The 21613-nt window shown below is 35.7% G+C and overlaps 3 protein-coding genes across 9 annotated transcripts; 2 read left to right on the forward strand and 1 right to left on the reverse strand.

The window, feature by feature from the left end:
• The first annotated feature begins 1414 nt into the window (after positions 1–1414).
• LOC121794640 (polyadenylate-binding protein-interacting protein 12-like) lies at positions 1415–6460 on the forward strand. Its single transcript, XM_042192900.1, has 11 exons — positions 1415–1562; positions 1773–2305; positions 2671–2781; positions 2874–2918; positions 3020–3092; positions 3175–3287; positions 3388–3447; positions 3531–3578; positions 3664–3732; positions 5882–5943; positions 6034–6460. Exons 2-11 carry the CDS (start codon positions 1841–1843, stop codon positions 6089–6091), a joined length of 1104 nt encoding a protein of 367 aa, XP_042048834.1. The 5' UTR covers positions 1415–1562; positions 1773–1840; the 3' UTR covers positions 6092–6460.
• Positions 6461–12331: 5871 nt separating this feature from the next.
• Positions 12332–14648, forward strand: LOC121793634 (GRF1-interacting factor 2-like). 4 transcript variants are annotated; one of them, XM_042191667.1, is made up of 5 exons: positions 12332–12569; positions 12829–12900; positions 13054–13130; positions 13844–13928; positions 13996–14648. In XM_042191667.1, exons 1-5 carry the CDS (start codon positions 12489–12491, stop codon positions 14368–14370), a joined length of 690 nt encoding a protein of 229 aa, XP_042047601.1. In that variant the 5' UTR covers positions 12332–12488; the 3' UTR covers positions 14371–14648. The 4 variants fall into 4 exon arrangements, with proteins under 4 accessions (XP_042047601.1, XP_042047602.1, XP_042047604.1 ...); XM_042191668.1 differs by having other exon boundaries at positions 14002–14648; XM_042191670.1 differs by lacking the exon at positions 12829–12900 and having other exon boundaries at positions 14002–14648.
• Positions 14649–15034: 386 nt separating this feature from the next.
• Positions 15035–20733, reverse strand: LOC121794642 (RNA polymerase II degradation factor 1-like). Of its 4 annotated transcripts, none has more exons than XM_042192904.1 (16): positions 20333–20733; positions 20080–20130; positions 19743–19895; positions 19547–19645; positions 19416–19471; positions 19028–19139; positions 18563–18742; positions 18234–18476; positions 17569–17760; positions 17283–17480; positions 17073–17195; positions 16643–16939; positions 16449–16547; positions 15990–16366; positions 15878–15910; positions 15035–15365 (listed from the first exon to the last, which is right to left on the reverse strand). In XM_042192904.1, coding segments are annotated over exons 1-16 (2346 nt in total). In that variant the 5' UTR covers positions 20465–20733; the 3' UTR covers positions 15035–15364. The 4 variants fall into 4 exon arrangements, with proteins under 4 accessions (XP_042048838.1, XP_042048837.1, XP_042048836.1 ...); XM_042192903.1 differs by having other exon boundaries at positions 19743–19898; XM_042192902.1 differs by having other exon boundaries at positions 19743–19973.
• Positions 20734–21613: the final 880 nt, after the last annotated feature.

The raw sequence follows: 21613 nt of genomic DNA on the forward strand, positions 1-21613 counted from the left end.
TAACTTGATCCGCATTCTATTCGTGTTTTCGACCTCTTTCCAAGTCCTTCCAAAAACATCGTTAAAAATAGTGAATAAACGGGAAAACTTGTCGATTCTGAACCAAAAGCAGAATCACAAATTTGGCCGTCAATTTGGTTATGATTCCTTGTAACCGGAACCTTCAATTTGGTTTCAAAATGTGACCGGAGATTCTGGAAACAACCATAACAGTATGAATCGACTAAAATATTACAAGGTCAATCTATAGAGATAATATTTGAAAGTCAAATGAACAAGAGAAAAACTTAAAATTAGGAGCACGTTATTTTGAAAATAAAATTTTTAAGCTTCCAACACATTCTTACAAACTAGGGGTTATCATTTTCTATTAAATAAAGTGCAGAGAGAGTAAAGTTGAGAAGACATTTCTCTATTTTATTTTTTCTTTATTTTAACTTTTTGATATTAGTGTTATTTATCTCTAAAATATGTAAAAATAAATGACTCAACTAACTTTAAAAAAAATATATAATATAATAATAAAGTAATCATTTATTTATCTCTGCAAACAATTTCTCCCCTAAAGGATGATATTTTAGCCATGATTTTATAATGAAATCCTCATCTGTTTTTATTTTTGACTACATTTATAACTCACGACCATAATTAAAAACTGTATAAATGTAGAAAACTTATTATCAGCGATTGTAAAGCTGTTCCAATTCACCAAAACCGTTATCAGCTATGTACCAACTAAGTCGACAGTAATTTACAAGCCCAAAATTAGAACCTGCAATGAATCATACAACCGAGTTTTTTTAGCAATGCATTGTTTGTTTATTCTTCGACGAATTATTGTGGGAAATGTACTTTTTCCTCGAGTGGTTTAACTAAATCTCTCAAAAATTAAAACCACTATTACTAATCATCAATCAATAAATAAACAAACATCAAATTCATGCAATTATTAGTAACAATCAATGATTTCAGTATATTTAATCCTAATTAAATCTGACTATAATACTGGATAAAATAAAGGTAAAAAAGGGCTACATTCTTGGTTACAAAGTAAGCAGTGGGCCCCACACTGTCCCTCACCAGTTCCTCATCATATTTTTTGGGGCGTTGTGAACAAAGTCCAGTGCTATAATTAATGGTGATAAATGACGAAAACAGATGCAAGAAGATTAGTACTCCCTCCGTCTCGCACTACTCGCACATTTCCTTTTAAGCACGGAGATTAAGGAATGAGTAATAGACAAAGTCAACAATTACGGTTGTAGGTATAAATTGTTACTAAAAATGGAAAGAGTGCAAATAACTTGGGACGCCCAAAAAGGAAATAAGTGCAAGTAGTACGGGACGGAGGGAGTAAAATAAATGCGTACGTAACATAATATTCGTATTTAATATTGTTTCCCATTTCTCCACAGATAAAAACAACCCTATTATTTTTATTATTAGTTATTACTGATATTATTATGAACTGCTTCCTTTTTTTTCTATCACTATATATAACTTCTCTTTGCAGACTCAGTAAAATATTCTTGCAACATAGAATATAATAATCTGGGAAAAAGGTAAAGCTGCGTTCTGATTTTGCGTTTCTCTTTTTTTTTCATCTGTTTTTGTTTGGCTGAAGAAGATTTTCTGATTTTCGTTCTCAAAAGGAGCTATCAGATACCAACTCAGTTTGTTTTGGGCATAATTTAGCAGTTAGACTTTTAAGTTTTGATCTGTTGAAGCAAGAAAATAAATTATAGCTTTCCGTTTTTAATATTTTGTGACAGTCAATTTTAGAAAATAGAAGAATACAAAGTCGGAAAACCAAAAATTTTGCGGTGGTTTTTGGTCGATCATGGCGGTGGTGGAAAATGCCAGGGCTAGCGCGATGACGTCATCGAATCGCGAGAGCGACGCTGCGGTGGATCATCGCCACCACCAGCAGTCGGCAAAGGCCGACGCCGGCGCTCAAAAGTCAACGACGCCGACCGATCAGAATTTCCACCTGATTCAGCAGAAGATGTCCAACGGCCATCACCAGCTCGCCATTAACGGGAATGGAGTGTCGCTAGAGGAGAAATTGGGCGGCGAGGACGATGGAGGGGAGGGGTTTAAGAGGGAGATGAGGGATTTAGAGGAAATGCTATCGAAATTGAACCCCATGGCTGAGGAATTCGTGCCGCCGTCGCTCGTTGTCGGCCAGCAGATGCTTGGGTCCCCTCAAGCGGCGGGTGCTGGGCATTTTGGGTTTGATGCTAATGGTTTTATGATGCAGCAGCTCCTTAATTCTGGTCTTCCAACTGAAAATTCTTTTAGAAGGGTTAGTATTTTTATCTGATATTTTCCTTTCCTTTTTCAAGCTCATTACATATTACTATAGTATATTCCTTTTTTGTGCTGGTTTGCTTTTATGAAATGTTGTCGTTGGTTTGGTTGATAGGGTGGAAGGAAAAATGGAAATTTCATGACATATGTAGGTGGTTTTGTTTTCAATGATTGGGTAGCAATGTTCTCTTTAGTTTGTATGTTTCTGGAGTTGAAAATGTTGTCTCCTTTTGGATAGAGATACATATTTGTTATTGTCCTGATCACATGTTTGTTTTCCACTTAATTTTTCCTTTTATGTTTTCTCTTTACCATTTGGTTTTGAGTTGGTTTTGGTTATGTGGATTGTTTAATTTGCAGAGGAAAAATGGTTATACTAATGGAAAGCGGAGGATGAACAGTCGAACAAGCATGGCTCAAAGAGATGACGTGATTAAGAGGACGGTGTATGTTTCTGATATTGATCATCAGGTAAAAAGAGAGTCCAGGGATTTGGTTATTATATTGGAGTACTTTATTTCGACAAGTAAACATTCAAATTTGGCCGTTATTATGACGACTAGGTTACGGAAGAGCAACTTGCAGGACTCTTTATTGGCTGTGGTCAGGTGTGTATTTGTCAAATTCTGTGTTCACCACCACTTTATGATTCTATTCACCACCACTTTATGATTCTAACGGTTTCTTCCGCAATCTACTCATAATGAAGGTTGTGGATTGTCGTGTTTGTGGTGACCCTAATTCTGTACTTCGTTTTGCCTTTGTTGAGTTCACTGACGAAGGTATGTGGACAATCTTCATTTGGTTGTGTAGTTGATAATCCAGGGATTATATCACATTTCACTGTCTCTCATGTGAATGTAGAAGGGGCAAGGAACGCCTTGAGTTTGGGAGGAACAATGCTTGGCTATTATCCAGTGAGAGTACTGCCTTCCAAAACTGCAATTGCTCCCGTTAATCCGACATTCTTGCCTAGGGTGAGAAACCTTGCAAACATTTAGCTCCTTGTGACACGTGTCCTCTCTCCATTTGTTCGAAGAACGTAGACTTAATTCTTTTTTTGTTACTGAGATGTAGTCTGAGGATGAAAGGGAGATGTGCGCTAGGACTATTTATTGTACAAATATTGACAAAAAGGTAGTTTTGCGCTCACAATCCTTTACAAGTCGTCCGATGTCTGTTTGCTATTCATGCATCATTTATTTCTTTCTACGTTACAGGTCACTCAAGCTGATGTCAAACTCTTCTTTGAGTCCATTTGTGGCGAGGTATATAACCTGACAATTTGACCATCTTTATTCTTTCATGAAGAAATTAAACGCTTGCAAATGGCATTTGCACCTTTTGAATCAGGTCTATAGGTTGAGGTTGCTTGGTGACTATCATCATTCCACTCGTATAGCTTTTGTGGAGTTTGTAATGGTGAGTGATACAGTTTCTTGCCCATCTGGTTTCACTTCTTTTTAAGTAATGGTGTCAGCTAATAGCTCTATCTCTCTTTGTTTATGCAAATCTTTTATGACTTCAGTGTAGAAATTGTCTGTGATATTCGTACCTGGGCTAACAATAGCTTGTTAGTTAGACGGTCTTTCTGGTACAGATAAGGTCCATATTCTTGAATGAAATCCATAGACAAGTATCTGTTCTCAGTTTTCATATAAAGGACGAAGATGTACTTATCCAGAGAGTAATTTTGTATGTATTCCAACTTTTTTTTTCTTGTCATTGGTGATGTTGTACTATATGTACAGATGACCAATAGAGGTTATGTTCATCTTGAATGTTCTTTGAATTAGTCCAGAGTGAAACTAATGGAGATGTAACATAAACAAGCTGCCCATTTTCTCTGACATGTTAGCTTACTATTGACTCCCTACGTAGACTGTATTTGGATGTGCTATTACTCACAGGAAGGCCTACTTAATGTAGGCCCCATCTTTTATATATTGATATTTATGGTAGTGAATACTTATTTGGAGTTTGCCAATAGTATATTTGGTTGCTGATGCGAGGTTCTTCATATTATATTCTAAAAAATTTGAGTCCTGCTGTGGTGGCTGCTCCTTTCCTTCTCCCTCCTTCCCCTGTAAAATACATTGCTGTTATTTTCTACTAAAGAATTCTATTGTGTTTAAGCATTGCTGTGAAAAAATTCCTTTGTGGCCATTCTTTATGTGGCCGTACTAAACTAATCCTTAGAGAAAGCCTTGAGTGATTTAGGATATCCTGGTTTCGATATAGGAATGTATTCTCCCAAGTTTTGTTACTTAATCATTCTATGGTAGATTGGTAGATAAAATATGATCCATAAGCATTGGATCTAGAGAAATATAGCTTCTGAATAGTAGAGCATAAATTTTGAGATTTTTTTTACCACAATGTACATTTTTTTGGTTTTTCCAGTGTGCAGAAAACATACCATGATGAGATAAGCAGTGTTGACCTCATTTCTGTTTAGTGTAGATACATCAACGTGATGGTAGTTTCTATACTGAAAATGGTTGAGAGTCTAACTATGATAATCCTTCCATCCCATAAAAATAGACTCTTTCCATTTTGGCCCGTCCCATAAAAATAGCTCACTTCTATTTTTGGTAACTCTTTCCTCTCTGTGGGCCCCATTCCGTGTCGCCTCTATTGTTTTGGGATGGAGTGAGTATTACTGCAACTGTTGGAAGAAACATACCATCAATGAGTTCTTGTTCAGCCTGTATCATATACTGTGCTATAACTAGCGTCCAAAATAAGGAATTTAGTGAGAGCAAATTGCCACTGTAAGAATGTGTTATTGCTGATGAAGAAGAATACAGTTCTGCTCATTGTGTTGTAGAATATACTATGTTATGTTATTTTCTTAAATGAGGCATCTTAATATTTGATCTCATAAACTTCCCTCTAATTACCTTGGCTACATATAGTTTCACTTCCCAACTGTTTTCTCATCATCATACATCCTCTCAAAACTAAACCAGCACCTGCCATTTCTCTCCATATCTTTTCACACTAAACATATCTTCACTAAACATTCTGGCTAGGTATTTCCTCAGAACCACCCACTATCAAATGATTATAATATAAATATTTACTCTATTAATTTCTTAAGTGTGCAGTGTATTTGTAGCCTGCCTTTGCATTATTCGTGATTGATATCTAAATCTCCCTTCAGATTATTAATGATTCACTAAAAGGCGCTACCATGACCTTCCCCCATAGTGACTTGATTCCTCTCATCTTATATTTCACTACATGGAAATTTCAGGAGGTTCGAGTATATGTCTTTTGTAATGTGTCTCTGTGCTCTTTAATTTTGTGTGTGAGAATCCTCCATGGAAAGTTCCAATCTTCTCTAGCTTCAGGTCTTTTGTGGCCATGATATCTTTCTAACTTTGAAGATTGCTATGTGAAAACATTCACATCTATATTATCTGTTACACTCTTGGACTTCTGAAATCAACTGGGGAATTGATTCTCCACTTATTTTGATTATCTTAGTGTGTGTGTCCTTTTTCGGATGGGTGAGGTGCATTACCTTAGAATCGGAGTTTCAATTGGACTATTTTTCCCTTGGCAGGCTGAAAGTGCTATTGCAGCGTTGAACTGCAGTGGTGCTGTGCTGGGGTCGTTGCCTATAAGGTTCGATGTTCTCTAATATCCCTGCACACATTACTATAGCCTTATCTTCTCCCAAGTAAATAACTAACAATGTACTTATGACTCTTCCAGGGTGAGCCCATCAAAGACTCCTGTTAGGCCCCGTGCACCCCGTCAATCCATGCACTGATCAGACAGAGGTCATCCATTCTCCATTATGTATACGATAGTTACATGGTGGATGCTGATACTCTGTGGTATCTATGTGTTAAATCTTTTTTTCCGGGTCTGTGCCTACGCTGGTCGTCTCACTCTCACCTGTATCGGATAATTTATGGTAAGACTGTTAAGCTAGTAGAGTATGGCCATTTTCGAGGCTTAAGCTGTCAATGATATGCTCCACTTAATGTGTACTACACTAGTACAGCAGGCAGTGTCTGATGCTTGTGACCTTGAAGGAAAACTCCTTTTTTCACATTGCATTAACCAATCATATCATGAGATGCATTTATCTTGTTGAACTGACTTTGTTTTATGTTGAAGCAAATCTTGGTCTCTAGAATGTTCTCCCGTTCATGTTCATTTGCCTTGGACTTCTCGTCTCCGTTTTCGTCTTTGGTTTCCTATAGCCCTAGAAAAATTTTACTTCAATCATCATGAATGAACACCAAGTGTGCGAATATAGTTGATCAAAAGAGAGATGTGCCTGGGTGATATAAAGAAGAAAATTTTGTCTGTTAGGCAAAAGGATATGACTAATAGTGAAGCAATTCCTTGGAAAGGCGTATGTAAATGTTAAAGGGTTTTATGGGGCCAAGATAATACTGTAATACCTAGAAAAATAAATGCTTAAAACTATAAATAAATGAAAAATTGACAAGATGATAGGAGTAATACCTAGAAAGAAAAAAAAAGAAAAGTAAAAAAATTTGCAAAATAAAGGATAAACTTACTAGATACTACTTAATAATAGCTAGAGAAATTTAAATAAAAACATTTTTAAATAAAATAATGTAAAGAGTGGGACACGCCCTTTCAGACCAGAACCTTGCCATCTCAACTTTGTTTGATAAAGTTATAAATATTAGTTATTTAATGGAAGTTGTGTTTGGTCTCACGTAACTCATTTTTGACATTATTGTATATTTGTATACATACATATACAAGACCCAAAATAGTATATTTAAAAGCGTAGTCTACAAACAGACACACATTAGTAGGGTTGAAAATTATAAATAGAAACAAGGCAAGAGAAAATAAAGTAGGTGGTGGAGTGGTGCCGCCTTTTGTGTGTTTGTATTGTTGGCTCAATCCAAGCAATAATCAATATATTTTGTGGAGAAAAAAGAAAGCAGAGAGTAAGACCAGACCACACACTAACTACTAGCTAGTCAGTCAATATTATGTTAATTGCTTGTTAGCTTTTGTAAATTCAATACAAGAAGAACCAGAGAAATTAAAATTAAGGAGATAATTATAACTAAGTCAACCACATTTAATTTAGGTGCGCTCAAATTGCATATGATATAGTAGTAAATATTTATATGAAGTTGGGTTTGGAATAGAAAATCTATGAGGTTTTCATTTAAATGCTCAATATTTGTAAGGGTTTTTTTAATACTAGTAGTATTATTTTTTCTCTTTTCAAGTTTAGAGTAGAAAAACTGTTTCACTCTTTATAAAGAAAATTACTACTACATGATTGCTTTGACATCACACCTGAAATGTAACAAATAGACTTAGAATAGTACTCCATCAGTCCGTGAAAAGTATGAACATTTAGTTCGGCAAGATTTTAATTTATAATTAATAAAGTAAGAGAGATAAAGAGTGGTGTAAGTAGTGTTAATCGATACTGAACTCTACATTATTAGTAGTATATTGTAATGATAGTTCCACAATTAAAATTGTTTATACTTTTCAGGGACGGACTAATAATGAAATAAGTCATGTACTTTTTAGGGACAAAGAGAGTATATAGAAAGGTAGTTGATTAGATCCGTTAATGAAATGTGAGGTTATTTTACAGTAAGATAATGAGATTTATCTGAATTAAACTGTCTGTTTAGTAACTATGCTGCATTTCTTGTATCCGGCCGTCACATGAAGTCCAAAAAAAATGTTTCACTAGAAAACTAACTTCCAGTTTTATCAAGCTATAGATCTTGTCTTGAAAATTGTACCAGGATAGTATTAATAAAAGTACACTATTACCCTCCAAAATTTGGCTATCATGGATATCTTTCTTATTTATGCTATCATAATTAGGATAATTTAGGCAATCATAATTATTTTCATTATTTTTAATTTATTGTACCAAACATTTGTTATGTTAACTCGCAATTTTATTTAGCTACCAAACAAAAAATTGAGATAAATTAATTAGTGGTAGAAACTATGATAACTATCATGGTTGTACCAGGTCTAGTCGAAATATAATATGGTCATCAGAGCATCCACATTCGTGCTCTTACCAACGAGCACGGATGTGGGCCCGGACCCACTTTTACTCTCTGCTCTTAGGCAGCACAACACTCACATTTGTGCTCTTCCGCAAGGACAAGCTCAAGGGTCCCACCATTCTATTATTCAATTTAAATAAAAACATTTCCACAATATTAAAATGCATTAAAAATAATCGGAATAATATTACAAATTACAAAAAAATTTAAAATTACATAATTAAAATCCTAAAAATTAAAATTTTCATAATTAAAGTCTTAAAAATTAAAAATTACATAATTTAAATCCTAAAAATTAAAAATTACATAATTAAATTCATAAAATTAAAAAAACCACTACTCATGGCCGAATTTCACCCAAATGTGTTTGATTAGGTCTTCTTGTAGCTCAACGTGGGTTCGGGTATCGCGCATTGTGTGCCTTGTTTCGATCCTCTCACCCACCGTCGTATGCACACCTCGGCACACCGTCGTATGTACACCGGATAAGTGTTGGGCCACCGCATTTGTGTCCGCTTAAGTGTTGCCCCCTCCAAGCAGTCAGACAATTCTTCCACCTCCAATGCATGCAGTCAATGTTGCCAAGCATACCGGGAAAACCATGGACTGTTTCGTGAAGACGAAGCAACCGTTGGCAATCATCGGTGGTGGGTGCCCGAAGGAATTCATCCCCGAAAGTTGAACGAACGCCCTCGCAAAAATTTTTAAGGCAAAGGATTCCAGTGGACTCACCGACATGCAAATACTCGTCGAAGAGGTCAGCCGTTTGCCCAGTAGCAAATTGTCGGATGGCACACGTACACTTCTGCAACGCCGAGAGACTTTGCCGACCGGCTGCGTCTGGACCTGTTTGGAAGTATTCAACACGAGCGGACAACGTGTTGACAATACGCATAAACAAGCGTTTTGACATGCGAAAACAGAGCCTAAAGTAATCTTCCGGAAATAGCGGCTGGTCGGAAAAATAGTCGGCAACGAGCCTTTCGTTGGCTCCCTCCCGGTCACGATGGATGTAGCGGCGAGTTGATCTAGTTGGTTGAGGAGGGGGGTGGGGGTATTCGCTGCGACACATGCTTCATAAGAGGCACGATGTTGTTCGTAGTATTCTTGTTCTTCGCGCTCCGCTTCCGCAATGAGATGGGTGAAATCCATTTGAGGTTTTGAGTGAGGGATGAAGGTGTAGATAAGTTGTATGAAAAATATGAATGAGAGATGATTTGATGTGAAAAATGGATGATGAATGTGTGTATTTATAAATGATTTTAGGGAAAAAAATTTAAAAAAAATTAAAAAATACAGAAAAACGGGCAAAAAATGGCCATTTTTTGGGATTGTGAAAATATTTTTTTTTTGGTATTATTTTTGATTTTTTAAAAAAATAAAAAAAATGATTTTTCAACGGATATGCCGTTGGCCAATCAGAACACGCCACGTCGCCTGCTCGCTGGCACGGACAGCGGCACGGAGCAGCGCGGGTGCAGCAGCGGACAGCGGCACGGAGCGGCGCGGGCGCAGCAGCGGACAGCGTCTCCGTGCCGCTGGCACGGACGGACGCGTCCCTGCTCGCCGATGTGGATGCTCTCAAAGACTTAAATGAACAGTGAAATGCTGCCTAGTGAGTAAGATGATTCTCCTCTAACTGATAAGTCAGGAGTTGAAGTCACCACGGAGATAAATGAGTAACCAATATTGCTCTTTAATAAAAAAGTTTTTTTAAATGTAACAAAATTGAATGGGATATATAATTCACTCTAAAATGTATTCCTACGTCACCATATACAATAAAATGCATAAACATTGCACTTCCAACTTTCTTTTCGTTATCATACACACCGATAATAAAATTAAAAAATGTGCGAATATACTTTGGTTTTATCAAGATAATTAAAAGTTTTAAGAAAAATATTCATTTATAATGCGCTTTTTAATATTATAGTAATTAAGGGTAGTGATATAATGAAAACTGTATATCTAATACAAACTCAAAACTTTAATCCTAGCTATTAATTATTATTGATCAACGTTTATTATGTTTCCAAATTAAAATTTCAACAACTTCTATGAATCTATCAACAAAGGGTATATTAGACACTTTCATAATACGGTGAATCATTTATTTATAGAATAATTGTGTAATCCCGATTTCGTCGTTCTCTCTCCTTCCGCTCTTCACGTTAATTAAACCGTTTCAATTACTCCCCCTCATTCCAACTTTTTGCCTTTTCGTCGCTCTCTCTCCTTTTCGTCGAAAAAATTGCTTGAATTTTGCGGTGAAATTGCTTTGATTCTTTGTTGATGTTGAATTTTATTTTGAAATCGTGTTGATTTTATGTTGATTCTAAAATCTGTGTTAATTTTATGAAGATTTTTTTGTTGAATTTATGTTGAATCGATCATGTTGCTTTTTTGTTGAGTTCTGAAATCTGTGTCGATTTTTTGCGTTGAAATTTCGTTGATTCTTTTGTGCTGTTGTTGGTGATTTTTTGCGTTGATTTTTTTGTTCTGCTGATGTTGAATATTTTGTTGAAATCGTATTGATTCTAAAATATGTGTTGGGTTTTTGTAGATTTTTTGTTGAATTTGAGTTGAATCGATCGTGTTGTTTTTTTGTTGAATTCTGAAATCTGTGTTGATTTTTTGCGCTGAAATTTCATTGATTCTTTTTTTCTTCTGCTGGTGATTTTTTGCATTGAAATCGCGTTGATTATTTTGTTCTGCTGACGTTGAATATTTTGTTGAAATCGTATTGATTCTATGTTGATTCTAAAACATGTGTTGATTTTTTGCAGATTTTTTGTTGAATTTGTGTTCATTGTTTTAATCGTACTGAATCACTTCTGGAATGATTGAGACTGATACACAAAGCAACCAAATGTCGACAGAGAATTAAACAAATGGACTCGCGCAGCAGCTATATATAGAATCAACAAAAATGTCAATAGATTTGCAACGTAGAATCAACCGTAGCTTACAAATGTCAACATAGGATCAGCCATCTGATACGACATATCAACAAAAATTCCAATAATTTCAACACAGGTTCAACGGAAAAAACACAATCTGAATAACAAATTGTATTCGCAATCGACTCAACATACGGACATCTACATTCTAAGAATCTGAAAATCACAAATCTAGAAAATGAAAAATCTTTAAAATATGGAAATCACGAATCACGAATGTGTCAATCTTCAACATATGGAAATTATGAATCACGAATGTGTCAATCTTCGACATATGGAAAACACGAATCTGGAAATGAAAAATCAAAAATCTTTTGATTAACCTATAATTCACATTACCATGAAATTACTTTTATCAGCTTTAGAACTCTCCATATAATAAAAAACCGTTGTGACACATCGTATGCCGGAATTGATTTTATGAAGTATGAGATTCAGTCGGATAATATTACGCCGATGACGGTACAGTCATAAAATAAATTCTTAAATATATTGGCAAAGAAATCAATTTAAGTCTTCAAAATAAAGTTTTGACGTCAATTACAATGGTGTTAAGATGCTTTCGAAGATGTGAATATTTTCGGTTTTGGAAGGTGGGAGAGAAACTAGGAATGCAAGAACCGTTTAGAAACTTAACTTACAAAAATACCATATGTTGATAAAATATATGCTCTTGTTGAGATATAAATTCTACACAATATTAACCACATATCTATTATAATTAATGGCTAAGATTAAAGTTTTGAGTTTGTATTAGATATATGATTTACATTTATCACCCCATATCCCATAGTAATTATATTGTGTAACATCCAAACGATAAATTCGAAGACATCTAAAGACTTTCACGTAAATAGTGGTATAGGAATTAAATCACATTACTTCCCTTTTCCAAATTGATTTTATTGAAATATGAATTATTTTGACCTATGTGCAGTCCAAATAATTGACTATATGAAAATGTTGAATTTAAGTATTTACAAACATAGTCCTAATAAATTCGATTCTCATAATTTTTCTTTCTACACTTGGTTCTAATAATTACTCCATTTCAGTAGTTAAAATAGAATTTGATTTTGGAAATCATACCTGACTTCGGAGCTTTAGGGTTTAAAGTTTTGGGGGGTTTTAGAAATTTAGAGCAAACGAAGCCAAAAACAAGATGAGCAAAATGCCGCCTCAGGGGGTGAACACGCCGCCGTCGATGCCCCTCAATCTCGTCTCCACCGAGCAGATTCAGAAGGTAACTTGTTTTTGCCATATTTAGCATATTTTTTCTGCCGCAGAATTGTACTACTATGTGTTTTTGTTGCTTCCTCTATGTATTTTGAGTGATATGAAAAGAAAAAAGGGGAAAGTGAAAATTTTTCAAGTTGGCTTTCACATTTATCAGAAATTTTAGTTGTTATTTAGGAGAGTTCTGTTTTATATTCAGGTTATGTTGTTTGTTGGATTTACTTGCAGGTTTCTTTTTCCTTGTTCTTTTCTTCTTTTTTGTGCAGGAAATTTCCTCACGGCATTCAAAATCACAAATCACAAAAGGAAATATCATTTTGTTAATGTCACTTCACAGGGTCTTAAGTTCATTCTTGACTCAATATCTCTATTGTCTGAAATGTTGTTATTTTAGTTTGATTATGTAACTCTTTCCATTTGAATTCTAATTTTGAACTATATTAAATGAATGCTAATTGTTCTTGGATTTGGTTACATACTGATAAAAACAGTATTTGGACGAGAACAAAAACTTGATAATGGCGATACTGGAATGCCAGAAAGTGGGGAAAGTTGCTGAATGTGCTCAGTAAGTTTTTTTCTTTTTTTTTGTAGATGATTTTCACTGTGATAATAGTTTAATCTTCTAATTAATAGTGCTTTGACTGCAACATCTACTGTGTTGGTGTTGGTCTATCTTATCATTTGTCTGTAAATTAAATCAAAGACCACAATGTGCATGAGCGATCCCGTAGATATTTCTTCTGGTGAACAACTTTCTCTGAGCCAAATCCATGGGTTTCAATGTTAACAGAGTGTTGTCATTTTGTCTTGATGATAAATAAACTGTGGGAATGATTCAAATCTTATCTAGACGGTACTTCATTTATGACACAGAAGAGATTAGTAAAGGAAGGGGTAATTTGGGAAGAGATAAATTCCATAGTGCAAGTATATAACTAATGACCTTATTTTGCCTGAAACTGGAGTGGATTATGCATCATATTATGTTTGTCATTTCATCTTCTCTTAATCTCTTATTAGTTTATCATGACAATGGTATATTTCATTATACTACTGTTTTCTTGATCATGGGTGGAGTGCTTCCATTAAAGTAAATGGGAAGTGGCATTGCATTTTTATACAATGATATTTTGATAGTCCTGGCACTTTCTAACATTTTGGGGGCGTTTACTTTGAGGGATAAGACTGATTGATAAACATAATCCACTGTATATTTTCATTATTTTGTTGGATTGATTATTTTTTCATATCATTCAAATAATTAAATTTCTTCTTCAGGTATCAGGCCATACTTCAGAAAAACTTGATGTATTTAGCAGCAATTGCTGATGCCCAACCTCCAGGATCTTCGACACCCTCACAAGTATGTATAAACTCTCGAGTATATGTAAGTAGGGCAATGTCACCTCCTTCCTAATATGCAAGGCCAGTTGCAGATGGCAACTAGCTCGATGGCACCACGAGGAGATTCACATATGCAGCAGAGTCAGGCATCAACGGTGCAGCAGCAGCAGCAACAACAACAGCAACAGCAGCAGCAACCCAAATTGCCTTTCCAGCTGAATGCACTCCGCCCTCAAGATCAGCATAATCAAATGCTACAGTTTCAACAACAGCAACTACAGATGCAACAAGGCCATTTCAATCTTGCAGGGGGTGCTAATAATGGTTTGCATATGCTTATGTACCCCAGCCATGGTCATGCCAATATGATGGACTTGAGAGGAAACCACTCTGGCACCTTGGAGGCAAGTTCTGGCAACGCCCAAGGTAACTCTGGTTTGGGACGTGATGGCAGAGAATGATGGCTGTGTCATGTGATTTTGAGCTAGAACACTAAAGAGAAATTCGTTCGTTACCTATCAAAACGTTTCTAGTAGTGTTCTCTGGGAGTCCTGCAGCATTGCGTTTTGTCATGCAGATAACGAGCATGTTTTTGATGTGGAAAATTTTCCCATTTCTAGATGGATGGCATGCTTTTATGCATGTTACACAAGCTCAAATTTGTCTGTGTACTAAGAAACTTGTTTTTAATTGCAGAAACTTTTCTACATGCAATATATAACTCAATGTCGTCACTCAAGACTCTCTTTCCTGTTATTTTGAGTGGGAGGTATATATCTGTCACTCAATCGTATTGCATTCTCAATATATATCCGTCACTCAGTCGTATTTAAGTCTCAAGATTTGAACTAATGAATACCAAGGTGAATTTTAGATTTTTTAAAGGATATTGGTCTTAAAAGTCATTAACTTAGGATGAATTATGGTATTTCCCACTTAATTTGAAAGTGGTAGTATATTTATGTCCTCAAGAGCAAAGACCATATACTAAACCTTTCACCTTACTTTGTTGATCGTTCTATTTTTAGTTTATATCGTGTGCAAGCAAACCAAAACCTGACCTTTCTTTTCAATCTTTTTACCTACCATAGATATCCAACATAAATGTGACCTTGAAACAAGCTATTGATCAAACATCTCTTCTTTAATAAATTCAAAAAACATGGCACTGCTTTTCATTAACCTAAAATCAAAATGCTGGAAGGCTGCATCTTCATCAATGCACTCTCAACACAAGAAGAAACAAAAAATTTGAGCTCTCCAAATATAAGTGTATAGATATTTTAAATAACAAGTATCCTGAACCGATTTGAACAGGATAAAAAGATAGTTGGACAGTTTAACTTGACAGATTAAAGCCTTTTGCCAGTCAGTCCATTCCATTTCTTTTCTCAGCACTTGATGCCAACAATCTAGCAATACTGCCATTGCCTGCAAAAGAGACTCATAGCATACCCTGCAAAGTATGGAAACTCGTAAACACAACATTTCAAAGCTAAGAGTTTAGTCAAACATTAGACAATTTTCTCAACTAATGTCACAAGGAAGAACTTGCTGGTGCTAACAGCTTCATTAAACTGAATACAATAGGAACAAACTAGTAGTACTACTATATTTTATGTTTCAAATCAATTTCTACTCTTTAATACTTGTATCCTTTATAATAGAGTAAATTATCAAAGGATGTGTAATCCACCAAGAACACACACATACACAACCCAACTATAGTATAGAAGTAGATTCATAAAACAATGAGTTGGTGATAGTGAAGTAGTGATGAAATATTAGTTGATGTCAAAAAGCTGGGCAGTGGATGGGACCTTGAAGGAAAGAACTGGTGAAGACATACTGTGACAATTGATGAGACTTTAACACTTTTTCGCATAGAGAAAACATCAAAGACAAATACATTAACAGTCTTAAAACTAATCGAAAAGTTAATATTTTCTAAAGAAGATTATGACTTACTATCTTCTCACATTTGGCACAGCCCCAACTGCCCTGAAAATATTCCACAAGTTATATTCAGAACCAAGGAAATGAATAAAAGGTGTACAATTTCAGGGAAGAACTTGAATACCTTTGTTGTTTCCCAGCTGAACTCATTCCAGGCCTCCCATGAGATCCTCCAGGAACACGAAGTGAACCACCATTTATGTTGCGACTCTGCGCAGCTGAGAACTGAGAAGGATGCTCATTCGCATTCAAGGGTCTAGGAGCACCAAGCTCATTAAAGCTGCTCTTATTAACATTTACATACGATGAGTCATGAGGTGAGGCCTTCTTTAGTCGGTGGGACTGAGCCATGGGAGTTACTGCTACAGAGGGCAACAATGACGAGTTTGACAATGGAGCTGCAGCGGCTGCCGCAGCAACTCTGGCAACAGCTGCTGAGGCTGCTATGGTTTCCTGTGCGCCTTCACGAAGCTGAATGTAGTCGCCCTCAATCAGAAATAGCTGAGATACCCCCAAAGAGAGAATATTAGCAAATACCAACACAAGTGGTCAAAACACACCAACGGGAGGTTAAGAGGTATACTTCTGGATGACCAGCTATAAAATCATCAAGCTTTCCATACTTCCTTTTGTAGTCATACCAGTGAAGTGGGGCAAGCATTTTCCCAAGTCTATTTGGAAGCTGTTCCAGGCAGGCAATAACAATCATGCATCATTCTTGACTTTCATTATGAGATTATAAAGTCACACGTGAAATGCAATTATTAATTAACTAACCGTTGAACTAATCCTAATTCTGCCACCAGAGCCTATTGTGCGAACTATAGAAGCCAATAATACTCTTTCATCTAGTAGAAAACTTTCTGCAGTGTTTCCTGTGATACTTTTCTGCCCCGCAGATACAGATGCACCAGCCTTATCAGTACTCGAGCCGTTATTTGTGATCTTCTCACTGAAATTCTTAACACTAGCATCTCTTTCGGACAACACCAGGCCAGCAAGATTGAGATTTTCCATTGTACTCTTGTTTTCCGTTCCGTGATCATGGACAGGGTTGACTTGTTTCTCCTGTGGCTGTTTAGAAATTAGACAAACTCTCAATTCCACTATGATCATTAATAGCACCGGTTTAGAAGCAGACAAATATCAGTGAAGAAAACAAAAGGTGGGAGATTGCTAAATCAATCACTCTAGCTTTATCCCGAACCTTAGTGTCATTTTCATTTTCTAGATGATCCAAACTAAGTGCGTTTCGAAAATGCGAAGAAACTTTCTGCAAGCTCTCTGGAGATTGTGTCTTGTCATAACTCTTTCCAGTGGAGTCAAGAACCTGTAAAAGGTATATTTAAAGTGATGAACCAAAGGTCTTGATAATCAGTGTAAAAAACAAGCTGAGGTATCATTATGAGCTATAAACCTTGCTATCTTCATTTGCTGATGGGATTGAATCAGCATCTAATCCTTGGCTGATATTTGTTTCCAAATTAGTCACATGAAAAATTTGACCATTCCCAGAAGCTTTGTAGCCAATATTAGAGTGAGTTTTCACCAAATTTTGTTCGGTTTCCTGATCATATTGATTAGGGATAGGAACATGTTGGCCTTCTGGTTGACCCTTGAACATTTTGAAACAAAAATACTTCAATTCTATCTGGTGCAGTTCTTGAAACCAATGAACAGAAACAGGTAGGTATTATACTAACCTGCTGCGAATTTTGATCGGAGGGCATTGTGGATACCGAGTGAAAATGAGATTGCATAACATGTGATGGGTGAGGAACACCTTGTTGATGCATTACAAATGGATGCAAAGCAGTCACCTGTCCTGGTTGAGCATAGGGTGGCATGCCAAGAAGGGATGAAGGAGCAAACGCAACAACTTTAACATTGTCAGCCTGGTGAAGAAAAAAGGTAATGAGGACCAAAACAAACATTAGACCATGGTAAGAAGTTCACACGAGGGATCCTCCAAATAGTGGAACTACAATCTAATTATCCAACATGGCAATATGTCCTTCAGGACATGGCCACAAATCGTAAAAAAAATAAATTAACCCAAAATCAGTTCCCAATACCAAAAGGCAACAGAAACAGCAAAAAACATTTTACAATAATGATGCCAAATATGCATGGGTAAATGTAAGCAAAAAATAAGGAGAAAAAGGATGATTAGAAGCTCTTATTCTTAATTAGATTACAAGCATGAGAAATCAATAGATTCATAAAAAAGAAAAAGAGCACGGGGATGAAACTCTGAGAGAGGGAAGTATAATACTAGTAGCACTAAGTGCTAGCATAAGATAATCTCTAAGAATGAATGAACACAGGTGGACCACAAAGAACAAAACAGATTATTAGGAAATAAGACCTGTGTTGATGTGTTTCCATCAGAAACACATACAATATTTCCATTTTGTATGCTGCCAATGTTTGTACCCTGTGAACCTCTAATATTCACATCCTGCTGGCCGTCATTGCTCTGTTCTAGTTTAGAAGCATCAATCTGGGAGATATTTGAACCATCCATGTTACTTCCAGTCTTCTCTCTAGCGTCGACCAACTCAAGCTGGAGCTGTTGTATGTGCAAATGAAGCCTTTCCATCTCACCACACTGAGATAAAGATAAAATGTTAGTTTCTAATGACAACAAGACGTGTCTGGATTCCACGTTGATGGTAACTGTAGTGGCTAAATCACCTGTCTTTGACAAGCAAGCCAGAGTTGATTATAATGATCTGTACGATCTCGCAGCTCAGCTTGTAAATTGTGGTTAGTACTTGAATTCAAAGCATCCAATTCATGTGCACGAGTCATCCAGGCTTGAGCATCTCGTAACTGCTCCTCTTTAAAATTAAGGGTTTCTTGAGCAATTCTATGCTGAATAGAGCCACAAACCATTAGTATGCAGCCAGCCAGTTTTATAATATTGCGACTTGTGAGTGATCTATACTTTTTGTACATAAATATATTTTGCCGGGCAACATAACCCATTTACATACATGAAAATATTTCTCAATAACAGTGCATTGCCTAAACCAAATGATGTAATTATATCTTCATTTTAATGATCAAAATGTATATAAACAAGTATCATGAAATATAATGACTGTCAGATATTTGATTAACCAACATTATTAGTTTAAGAACAAAAAAAGAACGAACCTGTTCCTGCAACTCCATGAACTGGCGATCTTTCTCTTGAATATGTTCCTGAAGTTCATGGATTTGACTAATATGCTGCACCCTTTCAGCTTCGGAGCTGTCCCTTTCCCTCCTACAAATGTAGCAAGTGTATCATGAATTCCATAATCCTAAAATAAATGTGAAATCTATCACAACAAAAGTTCTTATTTAGTTCAGAAACAAAGAGAGCTGGAAGCAGGAAACAACAAACATAATCTTCACGCAATAGCACAACAAGACGCACATACTTAACCAAACTTCAGATCGGTGGATAGAAATATACATTGAATTAAAACCAATTTCTCATCACAATGACAATATTCCAGATTTAGCACCTAAAAAAAGAAACTATGATGCAAGGAAGTACCTGTAGCTCTGAAGCTCTTTGTTTTGTTCCCTCAAAAGATCCTGTTTAGCCCAAGCCTGCCAAAACAATAAATATGAATACTGAATCCATTTCAAGAGAAGGAAGAAAACATAAATGATTGTCAAACTAACCGCTTCATTGTCCAATCTAATAGCATGCAACTCTCTATCCTTCTCTTCAATCTTTCTCTCCAGCTCGCGTATGTTCTCTTCCTTTTCATGCAATTGCTCCTAAAAGATAGACACACTTGTAAATTACTAGCAAAAAGATCAAAAGATCAATGTAAATGGTTACATATATGTATGCACCACAAAGAAAGTGCAAAACCTGCAGTTTAACATTAGCATTTCCATGCTCTGTGATTTGAGCATCAAAGTTACTGTGAATTCTGGCAATCTCGGATCTCGCAATGTTCTGTGCACGAAGCTCAATCTCCATAAGCTGCAATTCCTCCCTTTGTTTTGCCAGTTCATGAAGTCTCTGCTGCAAAATATTGTTGTTCAAATTCCCATCAATAGTTATCGAGCAAAAATCCACATCCACTGGCTCCCTCCCATGCTGTAACTTAGCACAACGCACATACCAAATCACATTACTTTTATTTTCATTCTAAAACAGCGAAAGGATCAGAGCATAAATTCCTCGTTTAAAACATAATCACTACCTCGTATGTCAATCTCTCGTCAGAATGAACTTGTTTTGAACGCCCCAACTCCTGCATTGTACCACATCAAAACCGTGAGTAAACTAGAAGAACTCAAATTCCCAAAACAAATTACTTCTGAACAAAGGTTTTAATAATTGGTAACATCTTAAATCGATATATGCCGACGCAAGGAGGTACTATTTTACAATAACCTTGTATAAATCGCAAAAACATTGCATAAATAAAAATACTAATGTGAGATGATTTCCACCTCGTTAGCGGAGTTTCGAACCGATTGCTCGGACACAGCGGCCCACTCCTTGCGAGAAGGTTGGGACGAAGACGACGGCATCGCAAATCCGCCATTTCGCGCGGCAGTCGGAGCGAGGGGCGGCACCTCCATTAACGCAAGGTAAAATCACTTTTTCCCCAAATAAATTACACTAATTACTCATTAAAACCCTAAGGAAAACGGAAAGCAATAGAAACAACAAAATGGAATGGGGAAAGAAAAATCGAGAGAAGGAAGAGTTGAATCGAGTAATGGAATCGACAGTGGAGTTTGGGAGATTGGTTTTGGGCTGAATTAAAGGACTTGAAGTGAAAACAGCAGAACTCGTTGACGAGAGAGAGAGAGAGAGAGAGAGAGAGAGATTTGGGTTAATGGGTTTGGCATATGAGTTTTGGAATAATTATGCTCCCGCCATTTATAGTGGAAAATATTAGTATTCCATAAACAGAAATCTGAAGTAATAATCTCTGCCGTAGAATCTTGAGATTAATAATTCGGCGGCTCCGATTGTCGTAATGGAGAGTGATATTTTCATTAGTTAATTTGGCCCATTTAATGTCCAAAAGTTCAATATTGGAATTGGAGTAATATAGTGAGATAATATGCTACACATTTTATGTCAAATAAATGTAAGCACCACAATTTTTTGTATTTTATTTTATATATTTAATTTGATTATAATATATTTAAGGATATTGATACTTAATATTATGAAACTTTAAAAAAGTGGAGTTTTTCCCACGAACTTTGAAATTGACAAATAATAATATAATATCACTAACTTTACCCGAGTTTATTATTTTTCACTAGTGAAAAAATTCCAGCTATATTAATAGGTTGAAGAACAAATTTGGAGGGTATGCTTCAAGAAAAACTATTCTCAAAGATTAAAAATCTTGAAACTCTCAAAGTTGTTGTCGAGAAATTACGAAAAAAATCTGTATCATGATATTATTTGCCGGAATTTTTTCATTGATGGAAATAACAAACTCGACGTAAAGTTCATGATATTATTTATCAATTTCAAAGTTCGAGAGAAAAACTCAACTTTTTGAAAGTTCTATGATATTAAGTGTCAATATCTCTATATTTAAAAAAGTTATTGACATTTTTAATTTTATAACTTCAAATAAACGAATAAAACGATAAATCGAGTCTTGATTTTTATAAATTTTATAAAATTAAATATAATAATATTAATTTTTTGATTGTAATGCAATAATTGAAATTGCAAAGATTTAAATAATTCATTTTTAGATA

This window comes from Salvia splendens, chromosome 3 (assembly GCF_004379255.2).
Source record: "Salvia splendens isolate huo1 chromosome 3, SspV2, whole genome shotgun sequence".
In the NCBI taxonomy this organism is placed as follows: domain Eukaryota; kingdom Viridiplantae; phylum Streptophyta; class Magnoliopsida; order Lamiales; family Lamiaceae; genus Salvia; species Salvia splendens.